General features: G+C 37.4%; 1 protein-coding gene across 5 annotated transcripts; it reads right to left on the bottom strand.

Moving 5' to 3' along the window:
- Positions 1–1,202: 1,202 nt before the first annotated feature.
- LOC132126167 (death-inducer obliterator 1-like) lies at positions 1,203–23,308 on the bottom strand. Of its 5 annotated transcripts, none has more exons than XM_059537279.1 (17): positions 23,184–23,308; positions 20,861–20,910; positions 19,666–19,779; positions 18,436–19,315; positions 14,071–14,413; positions 12,533–12,748; positions 12,031–12,247; positions 8,937–9,513; positions 8,510–8,669; positions 8,292–8,408; positions 8,051–8,215; positions 7,632–7,788; positions 7,034–7,499; positions 6,763–6,910; positions 6,583–6,672; positions 6,294–6,489; positions 1,203–5,237 (listed from the first exon to the last, which is right to left on the bottom strand). In XM_059537279.1, the coding sequence occupies exons 3-17, from the start codon at positions 19,745–19,747 to the stop codon at positions 1,687–1,689; spliced, it is 7,365 nt and encodes a 2,454-aa protein (XP_059393262.1). In that variant the 5' UTR covers positions 19,748–19,779; positions 20,861–20,910; positions 23,184–23,308; the 3' UTR covers positions 1,203–1,686. The 5 variants fall into 5 exon arrangements, with proteins under 5 accessions (XP_059393262.1, XP_059393263.1, XP_059393265.1 ...); XM_059537280.1 differs by having other exon boundaries at positions 8,937–9,510; positions 12,533–12,751; XM_059537282.1 differs by having other exon boundaries at positions 8,099–8,215; positions 12,533–12,751.
- Between the last annotated feature and the right edge of the window lie 1,811 nt (positions 23,309–25,119).

Consider the following 25,119-nt stretch of genomic DNA (forward strand, 5'->3'; position numbering starts at 1 on the left):
ATCTTCATATTTTGCAGCCGTACATCCTTTAAATTTTCCCCATACCACATTCAACCTTCAAATCTCAGATAGCCTACTAATTCAGCTCAGAACATTACAAGAGACAAAAGCGAATGATTTTAAACGAATCTGGTTGCAAAACACCTTTTTAGACATGTTTATATTATTGAGGAACACCGTTATGTCATTTTGTAACACTCCTTCAAATGTGAAGCATATCTATATTTGTTGTGTAAGGTTTCGTCAGCAAGATTTTCTTTCTTTCTTTCTATCTATAATCTATCTATCTATTATAATACGTGACTCAAACTATTTCGTATTACTAAAAACAGCATTCGAGTTCAAAAAGTTGTGTGGTCCGCTCAAGTTCAAATCGCGTAGGCCTAGGGCCTACTCAAGGGAGGTCCTGCATCAGCTACAAAAAAGCAGACTCCGTTTTTACATACTGTCCCTGTTATCCGACCTAAAAATCATCCCATCACATTTCACTTCCTGACTTAAACATTACTCATTTAATTTTAACAACCCTTCATTCATTAATAAAACTGCATGATCATAATTTAATTTAATTTACGTTACTCCCACCGTACACTTGCATGACTACTTTATGCCTCATATTTTCTTATATTTCGCAGCAGCTGGTGGTTCACTGTAATGAGCCTATATCATTGTGTTCATCTGAAATTACAAAGATTTTTTTAACAGCATTCAACCCTTAAACTTGTTAGATGTTTAAGATGACACCCCGGTTGTGTCGTTAATTAGCCAAAACTTTCCCAGCAAGCAAAGATTCACCCAGGAAATAATCATTTAAAATTAGTTAATAAACCATCCATTTATCTGTGCAACAGTCTTTCCAACATTTTAATATTTCTAATTCTAATATAAGGCATCCCTAGCTTACTAGGCTATATAAGGTAGGACGTGATTGTGATGCAGGGATTCATGGTTGTGATGCCTACATTAAATTAAAATACCATTAAATACCATGAATAAAGTGACCATACCATCACTGAAAAAATTTAAAGAATTTAAATGTGCCCTGCCTGATATTGCTTACATTTTAAAACAATTTAAACAGCAAGTTTTAATACATAGAATTAAACCTACATGAAAGATTACTTGTTCATGTATAAAACACTGAAAACACTTTTTTTTTTTTTTTTTTACTCTTCAAAGACTTAAAAGAAAACACAAAGAAATGAATTATCACAGCGAATTTAATTGAACAAATGTAATGAACATAAGGAGTGTATTCAGGTCAATCATTACCAATAGCCTTTAGACATTCATTAAATGCTGGTTACGCTTTTACCATACAAAGACCTTCTTTTGAAAACATTTTTTCCTTTAAACATAATTTTAAAGCTATATGGCTTATGACATCTCTATTTAGAAAAAAGTAGTTAAAAACGTACCTGTATATACACAAATACATATTTACAGTCTTGTTTTATTCTTATCAGTGAAGTTTTCCATATTTGTCTTTAAAATAGAAGTACAGGGACTGTGTATGTTGTGCTGACAAAATTATCATCACATAAGAGGTACACCTGAAGATGTTAACATCAAGGACTTAAGTAAAAAGCATAAAATATGCAGCAAGAAAAGACTACAAAAGAGACCTTCAAGCGTAACGCTCAAACCCATGCAAATTTAGAAAGAAACAGTCAAGATGAATGACCTTCATGATGGGTTTTCAGATTCTGTAGACTTTGCCCTTGAGCTGTCAGATCTTTCTTTTTTGTCATCTTTCTTTTCCTTGCTCCTGCTTCTGTCCCGTCTGTCTCTGTTTTTTTCCTTGCCTCTGTCACGTTCTCTGTCACGATCTCTTCTGTCACGATCTTTTCCACGTTCTCGTTCACGACTTCTTGAGCGTTCTCTTCTCCTGTCCCTGTTGTCTCGATCCCGGTCATGGTCTCTTTCTCTGTCTCTTTCTCGGTCTCTATTCTTTGCTCTGTCACGGTCATGGTCTTTTCGGTCTTGATCTCTCTCCCTGCCGCGGTCCCTGTCTCGATCCCGGTCTCTCCTCTTGTCTCCATCTCCATGTCGGTCAGATTCTCTACCTCTACTGCGATCCCGCTCTCTACTGTGTTCTCTCTCCCTTTCCCTGCTGCGGCCCCGCTCCCTATCTCTTTCCCTGCTACGATCTCTTTCACGATCCCTTTCTCTGCCCCGGTCATACTCATGCTCCCTGTTCCAGCCCCATGATCGTCCACCATGACCACCTTCTCGATCTCGGTCTCTTCTCCTATCTTCAGACAAATCCCGCTGTCTCTCTTCAGACAACCTAGAGGAAGCATCTCTGTCACGTAAACCACCATCAAATCTACTTGGACGGTTATGTGGCTCTGAACTATCTCTGGAGGAACCGCTTCGCCTTCTCATTTCAGGGGAGTGCCGTCTCCAGTGGTCATCACGGTGGGTGTCTGGGCTGTGTCCACCCATACGGCCCTGTATTTGGATGGGACCTTCCGGAGGTGTTGGAAGCAGAGGTCCACGAACAGGTCTTACATCTCGAACATCACCTGGGTTGTCATCATTGTAGTTAAATCGTGCTGACTGACCAACAGGTTCCTTATCATAATGTCCTGGTGGTGGACCTCTCGGGCCACCAAACTGCTGTACTGATGGTCCCCGGTGCCTTTCAAAGTCTTGAGGTGAATTTCCCCGTGGTTCCTCAAATGATCCCCTGTGTTGAGGTGAACCACGGAATTGGTTTGGAGGTGGAAATCGCTGTCCCGACATTTCACCTGAAGGTCCAGGGGGTCCCCTTCGTCCATCAAAGTGGTTTGGTGGTAGTCCCCTATAAGGAGGCCCTTGTGAAGGTATCTGGGGCTTCTCTAATCCCTGATGATAAGAGTTTCCACCATCTTCAAATTGATCACCAGGCCCTCTTGACATATTAGATGGAGGGCCATGATCCCCAATGTTATGAAGTGGAGGTGGCCCTCTTGGACCAGGGAAGTGGGATGGTGGTGGTGCTCTATTATCAAAGTGATTTGGAGGGGGACCAGGAAATGGTAGCGGTGGACCCCTGGGTGTAGAGAAATTAAAAGGTGGTGGAGGCCCATTAAACCTTTGTCCATCAAAGCTGGGAGGTGGCCCAGGTGGTAGAGGCCCTGCAGGTGGGCCTCTTGGTCCGATATGATGAGGGGGCACTGAATTCATGGAATTGTCAAATATCTGAGGAGGGGGACCTCTCTGACCCATTGGCTGGAAAGGAGGTAGTCCTCTTGGTGTAAAATTAGGAGGTGGTGGACCTCTTGGAGCAGCATCAAACTGAGAACTGCTACCCCACTGATTCTGGAAAGGCGTATACGATCCAGGTGGTTGATACTGAGAATGATCACTATCCCCAAGGTGAGGAGGTGGACCTTGAATTGGGGGAATCTGTAATGGCATTGGACCTGACATTGGAGGAGGGAGATGCATAGGTGGTGGAACAGCAATTGGTGGTGGGCCTTGGATGGGAGGTGGACCAAGAATAGGTGGAGGTCCAATAGGAGGATGAAAAGACATTGGAGGTGGAATGTTAGCAGGGTTTGTTGTTGGTATGTGCTGTATATTGGAACTGTGAGAATCCATATAAGATAAGTTTTCTTGGATGACATCTGGTGGCACTCCTGAGTGTAAAGACGTAGATGAAGTACTGATTGTTGAAATGTTATAGTATGTGGTTGCAGTGGTCTCAATGGGCTTCCCAATGGATAAAACCTGATCAGCTTTTAAAACAGCCTGTCCAATGGATGCAACTTTATCAGCTTTTAAAATACTGGCAGAATTAGGCCAAACCTCCTCAAAACTTTTGATCTCAGATTCAATGGGTTCATCCTTCGTTTTGGGTTCCTCTTCAAGCTCTTTTTCCATGTAACTTTCAACTAACTCTGGATCAATCTTTTCCCCTAGTAATGGAATTGAAACCTCTGTGCTCTTTGTATCAAGAAAAGGCAGCTCTTCAGTTTTGCTTCCTTCTTCACTCTCAACCGCCTCTTCAGACTTGGATGTTTCTGGCTGCTGGATGGCAGGCTGCACTGAATCTAAGGTGGCAGTAACTTGCAAAAGGGGCATATCTGTGGTTGCAGAAGGATTCTCTACTGATGTATCCTCAGTAGTGTCCGACTGTTCAGTTTGTGTGTCTGCAACTGTGCATACTTGTGTTGGTATTGCATCTGTCGCTGTATCATGTTGAGGAGATAGATTGTCTGTAGTAAGAGGAGATTCTTCCTCTGCTTCTGTGGAATCAGACGTCTGTCTTCTACATGCAGCTGCCTGTCTAGGGTCTCTACTCTGCCTTGGGTCTCTTCTCTGGTTAATAATAGGAGCAGCTGAACTCTTTACCACCAACTCTTCAACCTTTTTACCAAGCTGGAGCAGTTGACTGTTAGCCAACAGAGATGTAACAGGCTGTGAAATCAAAGTCTCTGGTATTTGTTGATTAACTAGGTCCTCATGCTTCTGTTCCTTGGTCTGTTTTTCTTCAAGCACCTTTTGATGCTCAGCTAATTTCTTAGCACTTGGATCAACGTCATCAAAAAGAGAGTCATCCTCAGGGTCATAAGCTACATCTTCCACCACATAGTTGACCTCCGCTTGCTTTACTGCAGCAGTTATTTTTGTTGTATCATGGGTATTTTCTGTACTATAGCCAACAGCTGGATCATATTCTTCCTCAGGATCATATGGTCTATCATCCTGTACTTCTACCTCTCTACCCTTGGTTACTGCAAACTGCTGTACAATTGGATCTAACAGGGATACAGAAGGCACAGAGACATTGACAGCACTTTGATCTGAAGGTGATAACGAGACATCGGAATCTTGCTTCTTGCCAAAAAGTGTTTTCAGGATAGTCTGAAGTGGTGTGGAAGAACCCATGGATGTTGCTGAGACATTGGAGGATGGAGAATTACTGCCTGTGCTAGCGCTAACACCAGGTGCTTTCACAGAGGACAGTATTGAAAACACAGTTGAAACAGATTTTGAAGACTCTGAGGCACTGAGGGGTGGAGGGGTGCCTGGGGGAGTTGTGCTTATGGCATCCAGACTAGATCGAAGAACTTTGTCCTGTTTTATTTCAGATTTACTAGTAATGGATGGTTTTGGTAGGCCGGTCTCATCATCTCTTAAAGTTTTAGATCGTTTATCCTCATTCTCTAGAGGGGCTCCAGGACGCTTCTTGTCCTTCTGGCAAATTAACAACCCCAGAAGGAGATTGGGCCGAGCTGGTTCTAGCCCTGCAAAACAAATATGAAACATTATTTTACAAATAAGTTCTCTATTATCATATGCAGATTCATATAATATAACAACTATGTATTACAACAAATTTCAGGTAGATGGTAATAGGCAAGAAATACACATTAGAAGAACTTGTTCCACATAATACAAAAGCACAACAAACCGTTTAATAAGAACTTGACTACACATTTATTTTTTTATGTACCCACCAAATTACCCTCATGATGTACACATTTATTGGCAAATCAGATTATCACAAAGGGCTTGTTAATTTAAGAATAAATATTACACTTACACATACCCCTTAATTATATAAAAGTTACAGATAAAGCTGCATTTGATAAATGATAACACTAATGTTCCTTTTGCAGACTTATGCCAATAATGACCTTTTCAAACATGCTAATTTTATGCAACAATTTGTCTCAGGATGGAAAACTTGCTTGTGAACATCAATAAGTCAGTCACTCTTTGGGCAGATCGAGATACTCCCTTCTTGTTCTTAAAAGAAAATATGTTGTCCAGCATATAACTTACCACGGTTGCCATGATATTACAGCTAGTCCAAAATTAGCCAGCATAAATGGGCATTTTTAAATTTGATATTCAGCAAGGTGGCATAAGTTATATAATACATTTTTAGGTAGACACTTTGCAAAACTCAAAAACACTTGTTCTTACAATTAAATATGAACCTGAAAAATTAAGGCTAGGACACAAATATCTAGGACATCAAACTTGGATTCATAATATACTTTATTAGAAAGTCTTACAATACATGACACCTTGAAAACAAAAGCAAGACACGCCAAAAAGTAGCACACAAACAACAAACTTGTACTGTAGCACATTTGATATGGCCATGGTGTGTTTTCCTTTTTGTAAATTGTGGAACAAGCTTTCCATTCACAGAATAAAGAGTTACATACAAACATGACTTCAAGTCATGCTTACCTGATGTTAACATCAAAAATTGCTTTCCATTAAACGTTTGGGAGAAAAACTATGATGATTCTTTAAAGAAATGTTATAATATCCTTGTATATGCTTACCTGGTCCATCAAATGGCAGAAGTTTTGCAGGAAGTGGGTCTTTTGAGCTCAGAGGGATGAGGTAAAGGTCTTTAATGCGCTTGTTGCTGTTTGCCACAACCCCAAACCGCTTACGGCTACTGAAATAAGAAAACAGAGACACATACGCCACCTCCTCCTCTTCAGTTGCTGGATGGAAACGAATGAGACTGAGTTCCTGAAAAAAAGAATGAAGATGAATAAAGTACAGTTTAAATTAACTTTGTGTTTTAAATGTAATTCTAGTGAATATGTTTTTTTCTTTCCATACTTTTGAAAGTGAAGTCTTCAACTTTCCCACATAATCCCATACAGTGTGTGGTGATATTCTACCACCAATATGAATAGTGTCAGGCAAGTCCTGCAAAAATTTAACAGTGGTTAAATTGAAACCGTAACATTAACCCTACAGTATAATATTAAGTTTTAAGGAAATACTTTGAAAACAAACCTCCTTAATATGCTCAAATGATCCTGACACCAAGTAGGCTTTTGTGACAAACTTGGCAACAGAGTGCATGTTTATGAATCCTTTCCACATCATCTCTTGTCCAGACAAGAACAAAGCAGTTTCACCCTCAGGAGAGGGCTCTGAGACACTGATTTAAAAAATAAAAATAAAATTTACAAATATTACCATATTAAACTGCCATCAAAACAGATTGAAATACATTTTACATTTAAAAAATATTATATATATATATATATATATATTCCTGCACCTGGCAGTACCGGACCCATAAGAGGCTGGTTTCGGGATCACTGGTCTGGATATAGACACTGGGGCAGGAGGGGGCATAGGCAAAGGTCCCTTTGCTTCTACAACCACAGGTTCAACAGAGATAGGAATATTTGCTGGCACAACAGCATCGGGAACTATCTGAGGCACAGATGAGCGGTGACCAGCAGTACGAGGATCCCTTCGAGTTATTGTAACGGAAGAGACTGCAGGTACAACAGTAGGGACTGGAGCCTGAACCACAGGAAATAAACTGCTTGGATCTTCCACCACAGACGTAGAATCAGACATGGGCGTCTCAAGACCAGAAACAGAGGAAACCTGAGGGAGATCAGCATGGGATTTGGATGGTCTTGGCTCGGATTTAGGCTTAAAAGACTGCTCTGGCTTTTTAGGCACAGACATTTTGTTTTTTTTAGATGGTGGCTCATCATCTGCCAACTTCTGGCCTGAAAAATAAGCAATGTGTTATTTAAATGCAAGTTATTAAAAAGATAATCAGATTATATACAAACAGTAAGAGCCACTTTTCAGAAGGTCTTAAGGGTATGTGGCTTTTTATTGTAGTAATATAGTCCCACCTGTACAGATCTTGCAGTTCAGGTCAAAGAGATGAGCCCTGTGCTCTGCTGTAGTGTCTTTTAGCATAGTACTGAAGATATCTGGCATTGAACTGCCTTTCCCAGTGGAGACTGAGGCTTGTGGTGCAGAAGTAGGCCGTGTGTCCTCCTGGGAGTCCTGCTCAAAAAGACAAACATAGAAGGAAAGGATCAATAAACAATCTTTTAATAATTTTAGAATGCTATTTTCATCTATTTATTCATACATGTTTATATGCACCCATGTAAAATAAAGGAAAAACTAAGATAAGGAATGTGGCAGGTATAAACAAATAGTGCATTCAGCAAAGTTGCTTTAGAAACTGAAATGAGAGCGGTACAGATACAAAAGGTGTGTGCAAGATTAGACAGATGCAGAAAGCAAGAAAGCCAGCACTTACAGCAGCAGAAGCCAAGTGGGAAGATTGGGAAGTGGCAGGCATACATACATCTCCATCAGACATAGTAGGAGGAGCCTCCTCCATGTCCACATCTGTGGGCACACCCTCCTGTCTGGAACCACTTTTGGGCTGTCCTGACTGGGATCTCCCACTCACATCCAGACTCTTTAAGAATAAGTACTTCATTTAAGCATTTAGTGTAGCTATATAGTTAACAGAAGCAAATTCCAATTTGTTTTACCTCAGAGATCTCTGATTTTCTCCAGTCTGACATCTCCTTGGAAAGAAGTTCTTCTGGACTCAGTCTCACCAACCTGAAAGGACTGATCTCGCCACCAACCACACGATAGAAAAGGCCCTGCCACACAGATAAGTAAAATAATGCAACTCTCTCCAAAACTACTAAAAGGTCCATGTAGATTTCAGTAGAAACATAAATATACAAATAAAGTGACTAACCTTGTTTTTGGGGTCCTTTAAATTGAACATAAGGGACCTGTACTTGTTCTTGTATTTGTTATCAGTGTTCAAATAAAGGTTAAACATCTCCTTCTCAATGCTGACCGCCAACCTTCCCACTTCGCTCTCAGACATGGAAAGATCATCACCGTCACTGACCCTGTGGAACAAAGATAAATTTAAAAACATATTTTTGCAATACTACTAAAAACCATTGTATTTTTCAATTCCATGAGTCAGAAATACAAATACAAAAAATAAATAAAAAATTATATATATATATAAAAGCTATTCAATATTTCAAAAACAGAACCAACAAATCAGTTAATCTGTTTATTTGAAACACAAAGTTCAGGATTTTTTTTTTTTTTTAAATGTAGATGTTATAAAAATAAAGTAAATGTTATACCTCTGAAACATCTCTAACCTTTTATATAGGATATCAGTTAGTGATCGTCTGATGTTGGATCTCATCTGGTTGTTGGGTGGGGGCTGTGGAGAAGCAGCAGGCGCAGTAGGTTGGGTTGGTTTAGGTGCTGAATGCTGGGTGGATGACACTGATGACGATGGGGTTCTAGACTTTGGAGATGGACCAGGCTCTGCAGAGTCCTTTTGTCCCACCTGTGGCTGCTTTTTTGGAATAGTAAAAGTGCTCTTGCCCACACGGAGAGCTCCAGATGGATGGTGGCGAGATCCCGGGGGGCCTAAAGGTGATAAACCCGGAATTGGTGGTATGGGAAGTCCTGGCTTTTTTGGTTTGGCTTGTATGGGTACAGACTGTTTTCTTAACTCTCTTCCGCTGCTCAAAGGTGCTGCACTTGCTTTGCCTTTGGGAAGAGGCAAGGTTGTGGCAGCAGCTGCCCTTGTCCCCTTGGAGCCAGGAGACTTCTTCCCACCTTTGGGTGCAACATTTGAAGCAGGTGGTTTCTTGTCAGCGGACACCATTTCCTTCTCTGGCTTGACTTCTTCATTGTCCTCCTTTTCTTTCTCTTTTTGGGCAACTGCTGGAAAACAGATGGAATAAATTGATTCATAAACACAGAAATGAAACGACAAACCCAAAGAAACAAAAAGTAGTTACAAATCACAATTTCAAGAAATTTCACAGCTTTGTTTTGGTCAATACCAAAAAAAAAAGAAAAACATATAGTATGCTCAATAGTAGTGCCTTGCCTTGACACTGTAATAGCTTTCTCAAGTTACTCAACACGATGACCACAAATACCTGTTAAGAATTGCTTCAAACAAAGAAATTTTTTAACTTGCGATTAATAAAAAAAAAAAAATTAATATTATATTCCATTATGTATTTGTATGTGTGTGTGCACGCATATATATATATATATATATATATACATATATATATATATATATATAGGTGTAAATATTGAATATACACGGAGCTCAGGGCAGGTATCAGCACAATATAAAAATAATTATGTATATATGCAGAATTTTAAGGGTTCATAGGAAAAGTGAAGACTTGATCTTGGAGCAAAATTCAGATACCATGCCTTGTTTTAATTATTTTATCAGAATATATACCTCTCACAATTAAAGCCCTTTTGGAAAAAGTCTTACATTTTATATCAATTAAAATGCCAGTAGTACACTATAGTACAACACAGCACATTTAAGTACATAAAGCATAAATATCCTGATGGAAAATAACACAAGAAATTTATAAATGATTATCTTACCTCCTACAGGGAGGGGGTTAAACATTTCAATGTTCAAAATGAAGAACACAGATATATTTAAGTATATATTAACTGTACAACAATGAAACATCACTTTCTATTATAGAACCACATCCTAAAAAAAAAGCACTTCCAAAAGCAGGTATACAGTGTACCACAGAGAACCAATGTAATCTCATTCATGTGTTACCTATAGCAGACAAATTTCTCTAGATCCTGATCAACACAACACAAACAACCCTATGCAACCTTATGTACACTAGTGCCACATTTAAGTCTAAAAACCACGAAAAATGCTGCTGGGACCACGACAACAATGATTGGCATTTATTTTGATTTTCTATTTCATAATATTCTAGTATCAAACAAATGCCTCACATTAAGCTTGAGGTATCTTTTCTTCTTTTGTAATTTTTGCATATGAATAACTGAAAACCTGCCCTCTGCAAGTCAACCATTCCTACAAACGCAAAAACTTGTGCTCTAAAATCTCTGCACTCAGCTTTCAACAGGTACACTACGCTAATATGTAATATGTTCATATGTAAATATTAAATAAAACAAGCATATCAGCTTTGGTCTACATTCTGTGTACTTGTATAAATACAGTATGACATTTCCTTGTGTGCTGCAGTTATGAGGCATGTGAATTCTGTTGTTGTCTGGTGTGGGCTGATATGGTGTCCTCAGCTGTTCTTCATTCGATCCCTCATTACTTCTGCTCACTCTCTGGGCTCTTGGACTTTCTGACATGCCACAGTTCTTCTCTCAGGCCGGCTCCAACGACTGTAGGCTTCTTTTTGCAAATCAAGCTGAGACATTTAGCAGATGGCTGACAAAAACAGGCAGAGGCCATGCCATCCCATGTTGTCATCCAATAAACAGACTTCTCTCACAATTGAAGCACAAGGCCAGAAGTGTATTATCCGCAATTTCACTTTATTTTGAATGCCACTTTGTCCAATGAGGATTTATAAATGCAGTGCATGCAAGTTAAAGGACTATCAAACTAAAATCTGTTAGCTAAATAGTTAAAAGTTACATGTTTTCATTAATATGTAACAGCAACGTATTCAAACGTCCACATGATCAAAGATGTTCTATTCTTAGTCGGGGAAGGAGGGCAGGAGAAAAAGACACCAAACCTACCTGTTCTGGTGTGAGGTCAGTACATCTTTTGGGATGAAGTTTTTGCCCCGATGATGGCAGGGATTTGGAGATAAGTGGCAAAGGCATTCCATACATTGAGAGACTCAATCACACGCATACATACTTTGTTGGTCAAAAAGCTTTACAAAAGCATATCATGGCAAGGCACTACAGTTTGGGCTCAGATCCATAGGATCTACATTTCTTTATATCACTTGTTTGGTGCACAACTAAATTTACTTGGATTAAATAATTATAGACTGTAAAAAACAGTCTTTATGCATTTATCTAAAATACTTACCCCTATTTTTTAAACTTACCTTCTGTGTTGCCGAATAGCCTGATACAGATACTGATACTTTCCAAATATTATCACCTTGCAGTGTTGCATAAAAACACTGACAAAATATTTTCAATTGTAGCACAGGGTGCCCAACTTAGAAAATTCATAATTATAGCTGTGCTAACATTTTCCAGCACTAATATCCCTTTAAAGGCACAGAATTTCAAAAATTTCAATCCAATTTTCACCAGAAAAGAGATGTTGTTGTTGTTGTTTTTAAAATCTGTGAATCTTCTAGATTGCAACAGTTTCAATCTGCTGTTCTTGACAGTTCATCATTGGTAGAGACAGGTCAATAAAATGTGGAAAACCCTCAGAGAGATACATACACGGTTTGTTTAAAACAGATGCTGATATGGGTGAAGTCTTTTCAGGCGTAACTGCAATGTAATTATGGTCACTGGACCAGGATGACATGGCTGGTGGCGGTGGATGCTCCTCTGCATGCTTGTCGTCTTCATCGTCACCATCATCTTCCTCAGTCCCAGACTCTGACTCCTCCTTATCCCCTTGGTTAGACGACCTCCTTTCCATGCCAGACCTGCTCTATAGTCAAAAACAGTAGTCACCATTAGCATATATAGATTTAGATGTCCTAGCATTATAGAGAAAGAGCTGATACGATATTTGTCTTCCTGATAGTGAGTACCTGAATTAGCAACTGCTGAACAACTTTTGCCATTAAACCTAAACACCAATTTAAGCGTATCCTCACAAAACAGTAATTTAGCCATACACACACAAAATAAATTCTACATTTTATATAAATATACCAGAAACTGTTTACTACCATTAAACCCATAATTATTATTGGGTGCCTATGAATAGTACCTTATTTGGTGTTTTATTCGTGGTCTTTTTCTGTGCTTTGGGCTTGCCCCTCTCTTTCTGTTTGGAGTCTTTTCCATCTGTGGTGATGGTCTTCATGGCGGCAGCAGCGTGTTTGAGTATGCAGTCGTTCCCACAGTAAACGGAATCAGGGAGCGCATCTCTCTCACAGCCAGGGCCGATGCACTTAGGGAGGGAAGATCCCTCAACTGCAGACACCTGCTGAAACTCAGGGATGTCAAACCTTTGTGGCCACAAGATTACAGCAACAGATCTGCACCTTATATACTGGCGTATATTGCTTCCTTTTTTAAATAGCAAGTAAACCAGTAGCATTTTTGCACTATTCATTTTTAAAACAGTAAAATGCATGTTGTCACATGAACTCATCAAATGTCATCAAGTTGAAAATGTTTATTAATTGGTCTGATCAAATAAGTCTAAGGCTAATATTACTTCCAAGGTCATCCATGGCACTAATAAAAGTCACTGCATTGCAGAATCCAGTATTCAAAAAGCATAAAGCTCTGTTCTATACTGCACATTTCAGTCACACTAGTAGCTGATCTGGGTATTCTGCAAAGACACAAATTTCACAAGTCCACAGTATATATAATATATACTGCAGCATTAGAAAGAGTAGCATGCTAGTATGCAAATTCAAATGTTCAGACTCTGATTTGTCAGCAGATGATTTTTCTTTTGGGGGGGAATTTTACTAAGGACAAGTACAGTAACCCCAAAATTTAACAGTAAAAAATAAATAAAAGTGAAATTAAATGATTCTTGTAAATAAATACGCACAAAAATAGTTAATATTATGACAAGATAATTTAGAAATTAGACTTTTCATTGCATTTACTCTGTCTCATAGTTATGTATATAGAGTGGGTCATTTACAGCCATATTTTTTTTTTATTATTGTTAAGGAACCACTCACCAACTTTATTACATGAATTTAAAAAAAAAAAAAAATGCCTTTTTTAAAACGCCTTTATGGGTTGATTTTGTAACAAACTCCCGTTATGTCAGCAGGAAAGGTTCTCCGTTGAGAAAAACACCCAATAATGACATGAAACCATTACCATTATTTTACATGCTTTGTAATTTGTTTTTTGGCATTAAAACCATGGTTCTCAGATGTTACTACCACCAAAAATTATGGCATTTACTTCTGACGTTTGTCTGACATTAATCTAATTATTAGTGGCCAAAACTCAAAATTTCCTGTACAATGTTGCAAAAACACCCAGATATGATAGTGGCCAATTTTTAATGACCATCAAATTTGAAAGTTATATATATATATATATAGTTATAGTTATTGATCTTGCAATTTAAGTTACATTCAATTAAAATTAAGCTTTCAAACAATGCGGCTGACGGTAAATTCCTGTAAGAAACGTTAACAAATTTCATGCACAGAGGTAAAAAGCAGCAAAACTGTATCCAAAACCCACAGGATGACTTCTACAATCCCATGAAATTACATGTGAACAAGAGTGCAGTATTTCAAACTTGTGTATCGTACAGAGACATACCGGCTGGAAAATCTTTATTTTCTTTTTCCCACTAGGATTGGTAGCCTTCTCGATCCTGCCCTTGATACCCAGGTCATCAGAAGCTTTCTCCTCTGTGGCGGCTGCAGCAGTGCTAGATGGTGTAGCAAGACCGGTCTCACTTTTACGAAGGCCAGCTACAGGCCGTTTGCCATTCTCTGCTGCTGTGGAAGAACCAGTCTTGGAATACTGTCCCTTCTGGGTGTAGCAGTTTGGACAGACATAGTCCTCTCCGTTTCTCTCCATCAGTCGGCCACGTGCCTCAGAGATGCCAACACAGTCGCCATGAAACCACTCCTCACAGCGATCACAGCAGATCATAAACCTATGCACAAGGATTTAAATAATGACCAAACACCCTCAACAATCATTAAACCCACAAGAGATATAACAGAACTTCTGCTGACAAAAAAAGAAAACAATGGACAATTTCTGCATTGAACAAACACTTGCCATGATTCTTGAACCGTGCCTCATGAGGACAGTGCAACATTAACCAAGTCTTAATTAACAATTATGAAAAAGATTAGGAATGTACCAATAGGGAATCATATAATCGACACCAATATTTTTTGTTAAAATACTCAATTGCACATTTTGACTTTGATCTTGGGCTTAAAACACTTTCTAGATAATTACTAAAAACCTATCAGCTTAGAATCGGAATGCTCACTACTGATGGATTATGAAATACAGTCAACAGAAATCAGTAAAAACAATGCAATTTAAAAAAAAATCATTGAAAACGTTTGTATACTAGAACGCCACAGGCATATGTGCTTCACTCACACATTGAGCTATATCTACTTTGTGGAAACTCAGATGCACAAGAACATCAAATAATTTAAAACAAATGTTGTCGCTGTTGTCATTCACAATTATGATTCATGATTTTTAGAAAATGGCAGTTACTTACTGCAGATGATTGATTCAATTTTGAGCCCAAACACAATGTTATATGGCACAAATCTTAAAAAATAATCATACAGCAACATCATACAGCTTAAAACACTGTATTCTTCTGGATCACACTTACACACTTTCATATGCATACTGCATTCTGTGATTCTAAAGTGTCATTTTTGTACCATATAAGGTTTATAATGTAACACTGCAAAGTAGTTTAATTTTAAAATGCATATGATAACTTTAACAAGACCCAATTGTTTTCAGCATGCAAACCAATTTCTAGCAAAGTGCAGGTTTGTCGGATATACTGTGAAAAATTATCACAACTTCCTATCTCCATTTTATTTTACTGTTATTATTATTATTATCATCCCTATGTCCATTTATGGGTTTAAAAAATATTTAACCGATGAAAAGCATTCAAACGAGCTTGTGACTCCACTGGATCCTCAAACTGTCAGTGTAAACCTTGTAACTTGTTTGCAATGCAAGGGTAAATAAATCAAATGTTTGAATGAGCACAGCGTTTTCTTTATTCAAGAGACACCTATAAAGGCTAATTTTTTTGTGTTTGAAGAGTGGAGGAGAGTTATCATTTGCCATCTAGTTGTAGCCAATATGTGACCCAGGACCACAAAACCAGTCATCTTAATTTATACATCATCTGAAAGCTGAATAAATAAACTTTCCATTGATGTATGGTTTGTTAGGATAGAACAATATTTGAAAATTGGGAATCTGAAGGTGCAAAAAAATCTAAATACTGAGAAAAATGTAAAGTTATCCAGTCCTAAGCAATGCATATTACTAGCTAAAAATTTAGTTTTGATACATTTACAAAATATTTTTATGGAACATCATCTTTTCTTAATATCCTAATGATTTTTGGCAAAAAAATCAAAAAATGTTGACCCATACAATGTATTGTTGGCTAACTACAAATTTACCTGTGCGACTTAAGACTGGTTTTGTGGTCCAGGGTCACACATTTTTGTGGGTTTTAAATATCCGGTGCATAGCAGTTCATCGCTTTATATTATGAGATTTTGTCCAAATGTATCAAACAACAAATTCTAAGCTCCCATACAGCTACAATAAACATTATGAACAGTAAGCTGATGAAAACTTAATGCGCTGCATTAATGCTCAATAATTGCACTTAGTGCATAAGATGTGGCCATTCTAATGAGACATAACATACATTTCGATGAAGATTTTCATAAAAGTGCAGGTATTTGATCATATAAAAAGCTAAAATACCAACTGTGAGGATACAGTGTTTATTTTTCAATTATATATATATATATATATATATATAGCAAAAGTGTGTGTGTGTATATATATATATATATATATATATATATATATAATATTATATATATATATATATATATATATATATATACACACACACACACACACACACACACTTTTGCTATATTTTAGTGCTTAGTGGTGTGCTGTAGGATTTTTTTTTTTTTACTCATCAACACTGTAGATACCTTCTGGGCTTTAAGTCAATAAAACTCTTAAGTCTCATGATTTTGGCTAAAATACTCCAGGACATACATGTGCACATACTTATAGAGTATAAGAACAGTTCACTTTAGTTCCTTAGGGCCTCATTTATACAATGTTGCACAGAAACCATCCTAAATTTGATCTTGCAATCATCTCTCAAATATGTGTACGTGTGATTCATAAAATGAACATATGCACAGACAACGCACGTACATGTCTTTTTCAGATGTAAAATCTATGAATCACAAATTATCTTGAACTTGCGCACAAATTAACAGTTTCAGCTCTCTGCCTTGTAAACGACTCCTAATTAATGTTACATGTAAAAGATCACCAGTCATCACCCAAATTCTATAACTTAGAACAGCGAGCTGCAAGAACAACTTACATTTTCAAACGTAAAGAGAACGTCTTGGCGTGTGTCCATTGCAAGATAGAGCTGGCATACCACAACTAGGGCCCTATGATTTCCGCGATGCACAAAACGCGGACGGAATCGCAGAATCCAGTCATAAAACGGAATTTGCCAAATTTTGAATGAATTTATCAAAAATATGTCATTGCACTTACATCAAATCACGATATGGACTAATATCTGTAAATATTTAAGCCGGAACAGTCTATTTAAATATGAATCCTGCATGTTCTGCGTGTCTGTGTTAATGAATGGAGCAGAAGCGCGTCTTCATTCATTAAACACACTGAAGCGCGTGACTCTCCGGCGATTTCAGCGTCTGCTGTCTCACCAAATAAGGACTTGAACACATGAACAACATCTCCAGAACTGCTCTGACAGTCACTTCATGAGCATTTGACCGTTTGATTTGAGTAAAACTAGCGTCACATCACATACATAGAACTGTAAAGGTACGTCAACCCATCAAAATAAAAGTCCTGTTAAAGACTATTGTTCAGCAGAATGTACATAGCCTAATACTAAAAAAAACCAAAAAACAAACATTATTTTTTTTTTAAGGTTTAATCGCACAACATTTCTTCCATGTTTTATTTTTTATAGTAAATCCCCTTTGTTTACCAAAAAGTTAAGTAATTTTCAATAATTAAAAGATAAATTAATGTTGTATGTGTTTAATGTTTAATATGCATCTCAGAAAATGCTTTATTTAAAACCTCAACTGAATGGCACTTAAATGCACTTAATTCATCTGTCAACTTTATTGTCATTGTTCACAGTACAAGTACAGACAGAGAAACAATGGGTAATATTAAATGTTTATTTTTGATGTATGCATTGCAATCTATGCATCTAAAAAAGGAAACTTAGTTGTTAATTTTAAGAGACCCAGGAGTCTTATTTTCTCTTGCATAATTAATATTGCACTTTAATTAAGCAAAAACACATTTTATCCGATTACTCGATTAATCGGTGGAATTTTTAGTAGAATACTCGATTACTAAAATATTCGATAGCTACAGCCCTATCTGAGAGTATGCACACTATAAATGAGGCCCTTAGTGTTTTCGCTCTTCTGCTCGACACTTATAGTAGAATCTTAAACATCTATGAACTCACTTTAATATTTAACTTGTATAATAACTATTATGTAAGTGCTAATTATATTATAATAGTAATAAAACATTCATTACATAACATACTTATACCAGCATTTGTAAAAAAATGTTGTTTCACAGTATTTTATAATGTATAACATAATTCTTTTGTGTTTATAAACTATGAATATAATATAAATATTATAAACTAATATTTAAAAAATGACAATCATTTAAAAAAGCATTGTATAAATTAAATTTATACAAAATCTTATGTTTGATTAAAACTTTGCATCATATGCATTCTTTATGGTGAATTTACATGCAGCAATAATTGAATTCTCCCAGTATTCATCAAATAACAAATCAGTTAACAGCATCTTGTGCACCTCCAAAGACACATACCTTTTGTTGTGTTTCTGCCTGCAGATGCAGTAAAGTGCATTAGGGTCATAACCTTCACTGTCAGACTCACTGGACGAAGACTCTTCGCCGTCATCATCATCATCATCATCCTCTTCTTTCTTCTCGTTGTGGAGCTTCACTCCTGCTTTGGGTTTAGGGTCTCTTTTGGAGTCTTCACGGACTGCTCTAGTAGGACGTCTATTTATGGACTCGTTTGAGATCTTCTCTTTGTTCTTATCACAGTCCTCCTCACCTTCCTCGTCTTTCATTTCCACATCCTTCGCTTGTTCTTCTTTTGCTTCCACATCCTTTCCCTCTCCAGCACTACCCGCAGTCTCAACATTTTCTTGCGTCTCTGTCGTTACCTCACCGGTGGCCTTTTCTTCGTTTTCAGAGCTGCCATCATCACTCACCGAATCAGCTTTAGGCTTCACTGCCCTCCTCGTTCTTCCCCGACCCTTCTTTTTCTCTGGTGAGGCCACTTTCTGTTCCTCTATTTTAGCATCTGCATTTCCATCAAAGCTGGCTTCGGAGGCCGTTTCGGCATCGGTTGGGGTCTGGGATGGAGGATCTCCTCCCTCAAGTCGTGAGGGACAACTTTTCCTGCCTGTTCCTCTTCCTCGCTTTACGGTGACCAGAAACTCTTCCAGTTTGTCAGTGCGTTTCGCCTGTCGGCCGCTGCGACGCACTGGGGCGCCCTTGCCCTCCGGGGTCTCCGCTGGCATTTCTCCAGGGATTTCCCTTTTAGCAATGGTGGTCCGACGAAAGCCCCAAGTCTTCTTAAACTCACGTGAGGGTTTTGCGGATTTGTCAGGGTCCTCTACTTTGTCTTCACTAACATCCCCTTGATCTTTGACTTCTTCTGAGACCGATGTTGGTTCTGTGTGCAAGACATAGCTAAATTATAATTAAATTCAAAAATAAATATTTAATTATCAGCATGCTGCAGCTATGCAATTTGGGTGACAATTAAAGCTGTGGTACATGCTTTCAAATCAATGAAAACCTGGATGAAATTTAATATGGTGACACCATATTCTGATAAAAAAGGTTGTTAAAAAAAGCCATTTAATGTTTCCCAGACAGTGCATGCCCAGAATGGATTAAAAGACTCTTTAATCTCAGTGATTGCATCCCGTTTTAGTAATTTCTCAATCTGAAACCCTGACTGGAGTAAATCCCACGGCTCTCTTGTACAGGAGTGCATGTGGTGGAGTGGGCCGTGGGTACCTTGTGAGCTGGTATCCACAGGATCCTGGCTGGGCTCAGGCTCAAGGGCTTGAGCCAGCTCAGAGCTCACACTCTCCTCCATAGCAGAGAGACACTATTTTTCAAACAGAATGTCTATAATTAAGAAAGAAGACAGATTCAATAGAGAGCACAACTCCCAAATATTTACTACAAGTGTTCTCATCTGAAGTCATGTGGCTTCTCAGCAGAAGGTGCTGCTAGTGTGTCTTTTTTCTTATTGGTCTATCATGCATTTAGTGTGATGTGTCTACAGGGCATATAAAAATGATCCAGATGCTTAACAGTGCTCTATCCTTGATCTATTGCATCCAGAGTGCTGTGTCAAATCAAAATGCACTATATAATTTAAGGATGTACCTAAACTGTTTAGAATAGAACTGAATTATTACATGGCTACACATTGTTTGTGCTCAAGATGCACACTGGACTCCTCAAAACTAGCCTAAATTACTTAAGAAATATTTTTTGGCTTTCTATTTCCTCAAGCAACTAAAACTAACAAAGACTAACCATATCATCTTTGTCGTTAAATTAAATCGGAATAATTCAGAGAATGCGGAAACCTCCACAATTTAGGTGTGCATTTTGAGTATCATGATACAACAGTATAAAACATTGAGCTTTGCTACTGTATATTAATAATAATGCATTTCTGAATTCCATAACTGATGCCTTTACAGCTATTTTCCTCAATATTGCAATGCATTTCACATTTGTAGACACTAGGGATTTATTTCATATTAAGTTGCAAAAAATTACTTTTTATTATTTTGGGTTTCATACAACATGTCATCTTTTGTGGCCTTTTATAATAATCTCAAATACATCTGGTTTAAAGCTAAAAGAATTCGTAACGCTGCACATCACAATGAAAGACATTTAAATGAAAAAGGCGGCATTATTAAACATTAAAAAAAGGTTACAAATACAAATCTTGAACAATGCAATCGAGAGAAAACCAGACCTGCTGTAAGACAACAGCTGCAGTTTCTAACGTGCATTTGGCAAAGGAGATAATGTGTCATAAGTTGCATTTGTAAGGTTCAAGTTACCAGGACACAAATACTGCCAACAGCTTTCAGAAAAAAAAAAAAACAGTGTGACTTCTGTTCTCAACAAAAAAAACAAAAAAAAACATGCAGTCTCTCGTAATAACAGTAGTGTAATGCTGTACCTGTGTGCTATGAAGACGACGACTGGAACTCTTCTATTTAAGGTACAGATCTATAAACAAAATACAAAAACAATTAAAAGTTTATTTAAGATACAAGCTATATGAGGTTAGGAAGGTGGTTACATCAACATATCAGGACGTATAACTTTCTGTACTTTCTTACTTCAAATATAGCTTTCTGTATATAATTAATTGTCCTTAATCTTCAACTAAAAGACAGTAGCCTACACGTCACAAAATCTTGCATATTTTCGGTAAAAACATGACATGAGAATTACAAATGAGTAAATCTAAAAATAAAAAATACATTTAAACAAATAACTGGTCTACCTAAATACTATGAGCAAATAAATCTATACAGGATTACAATGTCATATTTGATTTGCCTCTTTCTTGTTTCATCTTAAACAACCACTAAAAATATTTCAAGCACTGCACAAGACCCAACCACCTTCGAGTTGAAAGCCAGTCCTACACTTTGCAAAACACATATGCAAAATTCATGCACATTTAATCGATTTTACTCATATAAATTGGGCATATACAAACAAGCAGATGACAGTAATTGTGTGTGAGAGGGATTATAGCAGTTATAACATACTGGGCGTAATGTACAATATAATTGCAATCCAATATTATTAAGATAACATTAAGTACAAACTAAGCAGGGGAACAAAACGTAACTTACAGTTTTAAAAACAAAACGCATTGTCACTCCAGGCCAAATTATTAAACGTGTCTTGAGATCCATGAATTCACCCATGTCTAGTGTAATTTAAGGAAAGATAATCCAATCTCAAAAGGGTTTCTGATGTATTTATAAATACAGCATTCCTGCATGCTACATTTTTAAATAAATAAAACATACATCGTTGTGTTGAGGCTTGGCCGCCCACAGCGTTGAGTGTCATAGCAACACACATACACCCCAACAAAACTGACACGGAAAACTAACCGCCCGAACTGCTGTAAAATATACATTTGCGTAATGCAAAGGCGGCGCAAAATGAGAAAAAACATAACAGTTTTCAATTGTTACTTGCCAGTTAGCTTTAGCTAATCGCTAGCCCGCGACCTCCATTTCACTGTCCCATTCGTGCGCAGTCTCGCTTACACAAGAGATCCTTTCATTCCAGCTATTTTGTTCCTTATACACACAACGGTCTCGCCGTGTATACAACTCAGAAATACAATTCTAAATGGGCTCTGCAGTGTGTACTACTGGTGCTAAATCTAACTCATTTTTGCGAATCGGTTCTTTCGAACAACCAAAAAAATCAATGAACGTTAACGTTACATCCGATACAGTGGTTGTTCTTCGTCATCTGGTAGTGACGCCATCACGTGGTCCCTACGCCCTGTCCTATCAGCTGCTAATCATTACGTTATTGATAAGCGTGTTTATTTTATGCTTGTAGGATTTAATGTATCCCAGTGCTTCAAACGAATCATACCGACTGGTTTCTAGAACCGATTCAAAAAGGGATTCGTTTGCTAACCGTAAGTAGTAAGAACACACTGGTCACGGAGAGCTGCCACGTGAGAAGCGGTTATCATTCACACGTAATAATTTAATTAATGCCAAACTAATATTGAGTGAGTGCGTATTCATGCAATATATGCAGGAGACAATAAAAAAAAACACTGAATTTCTGCAACAGACATAAACAATAAAATAGATCTGCACTGACTAGATTTATATAACGTTACCTTCCCCTCGTGCAGGAAAATACATAAAACACACATGAATAAAAGTCATCCACATTACGATAAATCCGATTTAAAACTTGAAAACAATGCATAGGTTTAGTGCAAAACCAGAGGACCGCACACACCCACTTTGTCGACACAGTAAAATCAAAAACCGCCACTGCATCGAAAGAAATTGTAGTAACGTTAACCACATTTAATAAAGACGGAATACAATCGAATACAAAGCAATCGGTAACTTAGTTTGGAGAATAATGTACAATCAAATTGTAACTTAAAAACGTGACTACCAATACACATGGGAGACATAAAAGTTAACGTTACATGTTTAAACTCGTATAACGTTACCAAAACAGAAAATCGGCGTTATTTTTTATTTAGAGACACAACCGGTGCTGTTTACTAACGTTAGTATGCCCGGGTTGTTGAACTCCATCTGGAATAATCTTTCTTAGCATTTCAAATAAATATGGAGTCTCATGGCGCCATTACTGGAGCGCGAGGTTCTCTGCTGTAAAACTGACAAACTGTAACTTATCTGTATTTATTCAGCACAGACGAACGGCGGAATATCGTGCATTAGTGGTCAACATAACTAGAAATGCATACTCACTTGTTAGCATTAAGATCGTTCGGCCTACGGTCAGTGCAACGGTATGACCTCCATTTTCTCTTCTTGTTGATGATGGTGGCGATTGCAGTATTTGCTTTGCTTGTAGTGCATAGCATGAGGCAAAGCACATTCGAAGCTGAAGTTGTAGAACAGCGACGCAGTGTCGTGGGGGTGGAAATGCACCATCTGACAATATCTGGCAGGCAGAAATGCGCCCTCTAGTTTTCAGTTGAACATCTGACCTCCTCCTGCTTAGTAAAAACCATGCATGCATGCAATAACCCATAAAAAAATCAAACTGGTACTATTTAATTATATTATTCTGATACGATTCGTTAATACTATTAGTAGTCGTAGTTCAATTAGTATTAGTAGTCAAACAATTGATAAAAATATTTTAATTAAAATATATAATTTTTAAATAGAATATACTTGTATTTGCATATGATATCTACTTGTATTACACTGGGTATTATAGTAGACTAATTAGAATGCATTATAAGAATCCTATTTTGATGCATTGAAGTTTCAGTAATGCATTTTCCATTTTTACACACCAGGATTTCATTTTTGACAGACACGTTGCAAATGAGGGCATATTATTAAAAAGTGACGTGACATACAGCCAAGCATGGTGACCCATACTGCATTTAACCCATCCAAAGTGCACACACAGCAGTCAACAATATATGCTGCAGGGCCCAGTTGGCAGTTCAGTGTCTTGCTTAAGGGCACCTCAGTCATGGTATTGCAGGCCCGAGACTCAAACCCACAACCTTAGGGTAAGAAGTCAAACTCTCTAACCACTAGGCCACAGCTTCTCCTTGTTGCCTTCAGATTCAGCCATCAATACAAGATTTGGCAGCAAACAGAGACGTCCACAAAACTCTGATGTAATAAGTCAGCACAATCATTGTGTGGCAAAAACAAATCAATTATTTTTTTAAGTTTATTATTGCTTATGTTTTTTATTACACTTTAACACAACTCAGAAGTTGTGTCACTGCAAATGAAGGCATATTATTAAAAAGTGACATGACATACAGCCAAGTATGGTGACCCATACTCAAAATTCATGCTCTACATATACATTTCAAAGATTTTTGTGAATACTGTCACATTAAAACACATTTGAAGGTCCAAATAAAGTAGGAATTTTTAGTCAATCACAGAATGACTCCAATGAATAACACTTTTATCAGGTGTTCTCTTTAATTCACTTGCACCATACAAAAACTATTAAATTATAATTTAGACCACCAGATCTTTATTTATATACAATATGTAAACATCAATCTGTTCTTTTTTATACTGACAGCCACTCTCAACCACTCTCCTTTTCTGTATATGGTTTGAAGTAACATACGTATGCACTATTAACAGCATAACATGAGGAATGTTTCTGTTTGTGGTTCATAGATACAGTTTCTTATGCGTTCTTTAGAATTTGGTCTTCAAACATTGAGAATACAGCATCATATGAATGATATATGCAAAATTATAACTAACAAAAAAGTTACAGTCCTGTTAATATTAAAATGTAATATAAAAAAATAATAAATCTCGCCAATGTTCAAATAAAATGAAGACTTATCATCTTAACAATTCTTTGACACCAACAATATAAACATGACAAAATCTATTATCATTCATCAATGATCTAACACTACTTTTCGACTTTAAGGTCAACTTAAAAAGAGAACCATGAGATCCTACTGATGTCACGAGCTTCAACATCAACAGATCACAGAAGTAAACAGAAAAAACAAAGGCATTTGAGATACAGGACAGAAAATAAACATTTATAATTCGCACTCTTATCAAGTTGTAATAGTTTTACAACATGTTTTAACCATCTCTTTTCCATGGAGACACACAATCGTACAAGATAGTGATGATGTAGTCATGTTTTGTGAAACAGTGTTTAAACTCATCT

This window comes from Carassius carassius, chromosome 44 (assembly GCF_963082965.1).
Source record: "Carassius carassius chromosome 44, fCarCar2.1, whole genome shotgun sequence".
In the NCBI taxonomy this organism is placed as follows: Eukaryota; Metazoa; Chordata; class Actinopteri; order Cypriniformes; family Cyprinidae; genus Carassius; species Carassius carassius.

Coding starts and splice junctions, on each gene's coding strand:
- LOC132126167 (XM_059537278.1), bottom strand. CDS start 19,747: ATGGAGGAGAGTGTGAGCTCTGAGCTGGCTCAAGCCCTTGAGCCTGAG. Junction 9,514..12,030: donor ATCTGTTTTAAACAAACCGT/GTATGTATCTCT, acceptor TCTGTTTTCCAG/CAGTTGCCCAAAAAGAGAAA. Junction 6,911..7,033: donor TATGGGTCCGGTACTGCCAG/GTGCAGGAATAT, acceptor TTTTTAAATCAG/TGTCTCAGAGCCCTCTCCTG.